This window comes from Triticum dicoccoides, unplaced genomic scaffold, assembly GCF_002162155.2.
Source record: "Triticum dicoccoides isolate Atlit2015 ecotype Zavitan unplaced genomic scaffold, WEW_v2.0 scaffold82469, whole genome shotgun sequence".
Taxonomy (NCBI): Eukaryota; Viridiplantae; Streptophyta; class Magnoliopsida; order Poales; family Poaceae; genus Triticum; species Triticum dicoccoides.
In genome coordinates, this window is record NW_021302849.1 from 1 (window position 1) to 1,729 (window position 1,729).

The 1,729-nt window shown below is 50.7% G+C and overlaps 1 protein-coding gene across 1 annotated transcript; it reads left to right on the top strand.

Moving 5' to 3' along the window:
* Positions 1–417: 417 nt before the first annotated feature.
* On the top strand, positions 418–898 carry LOC119348032 (the record flags this gene model as incomplete). Its single annotated transcript, XM_037616433.1, has 1 exon — positions 418–898. A coding segment is annotated over exon 1 (481 nt), but the record flags the coding sequence as incomplete, so codon positions are not given.
* Positions 899–1,729: the final 831 nt, after the last annotated feature.

Below are 1,729 nucleotides of genomic sequence, written 5' to 3' on the forward strand. Positions count from 1 at the left end.
CTGCTTCAAGATATTCTGTACTGCTACTCTTCACTACAGAGAACCCTTTTTGCACTTCCCTAAGCTTGCTAATTCCACATCTCCAAGTAGTAGCTGCAAAAGATGAGTACCAAATTAGCATAAAGGACACCCTGTACTACTACTTCAAACTACTCGGTACTTCTCTCAGTGTAACTATGGTACTGACTCCCTAGCAGGAATAATTCTCAGCAGGTACTTCCTCGCTCGCATGTTGTACTGCTCTGTACTTCTACCTAAATATTGTATGTACTCCCAATTACTGCTACCTTTGTACTTCCCGTCGAACACCTCGATGGTAGGGATACACAGGCTACTACCAGTCTATTTCGCCGCCGCTCGAGCTAATCAGCTACGCCGGGGCGCGCCTCCGCCCGGAGCCCTGTACCACCGCCATCCATGGAGATCTCCCTGGATGCGCTGCTGGGTGTGCAGAGGCACAAGCAGGACCTGGCCTACCGCCTCGCACATGACGTCTCGGGGTTGCTCCTCTACCTTCACGTGCAGACGCCGCAGCTCCCGTGGCCCGGCCCGCCGCTCAAGCTCCTCCCCTTGGACATCGAGCTCCCCGCCGCCCCCTTCACGGTCGGCGTCGATCTCCCGGCCCTGGACGTCGCGTCCTTCGTGGAGATCGGCGGCCGACTCACGCTGGCCGGGTCCGACCTCGGCGCCTCCGTCGGCGGCGCCGTGCAGCAGCTGTCGCGGCAGCTTCCCGCGCCGTTCCACGCGCGGCGCCGGAAGTGGGAGGGGGACGCCGCGCCGCCGACGCCCGTGGCGGCGGTGGACGAGGGGGAAGCGGGGATCGCTACGGAGAGGGCTGTCGAGGGCGGGGTAGCCTTGGAGGGCGTCGGGGAAGGAGGATCGGGTCGGGTCGGGTCGGGTCGGTCTCCGATTCAAAACTACCTTATATAGGGTCTTGCCTATTGTAGAATATTATTCTACAATCAGTTGAAGAATAGACCCACCCTATATATGTGTGTGTGTGTGTGTGTGTGTGTGTATGTATAATTTCTCCTATAATTTGTAGATCATTACATGCAGGCATTAGGTGAGATGGTATTCTCCGTCAGGAGTTATGACCTGCTCAAGCAAAAATCCCGTCATTTCCTCTTGAAAGGCTTGTATGCGGTTGATGTCTACTACGCAACTTTATTCTTGTAGACTCGTGTTGGGCCTCCAAGCGCAGAGGTTTGTAGGATAGTAGCAAGTTTTCCTCAAGTGGATGACCTAAGGTTTATCAATCCATGGGAGGTGTATGATGAAGATAGTCTCTCTCAAGCAACCCTGCAATCAAATACAAGAAATCTCTTGTGTCCCCAACACACCCAATACAATGGCAAATTGTATAGGTGCACTAGTTCGGCAAAGAGATGGTGATAAAAGTGTAGTATGGATAGTAGATATGAGTTTTTATAGTGCGAACAATAAAAACAGCAAGGTAGTAGATAGCAAAACAGAGCACAAATGATATTGCAATGATGGAAAATGAGGCCTAGGGTGCATACCTTCACTAGTGCAATCTCTCAACAATGCTAACATAGTTGAATCATATGATTATCCCTCAAAGTGCAATAAAGAATCACTCCCGAGTTCCTATTGGCCGAGAACAAAAGATAGAAATTGTTTGTACGGTACGAAATCACCTCAAAGCTATTCTTTTCGATCAATTTAACTTAGAGTTCGTACTAAAATAACAGCAAGCTATTCTTTC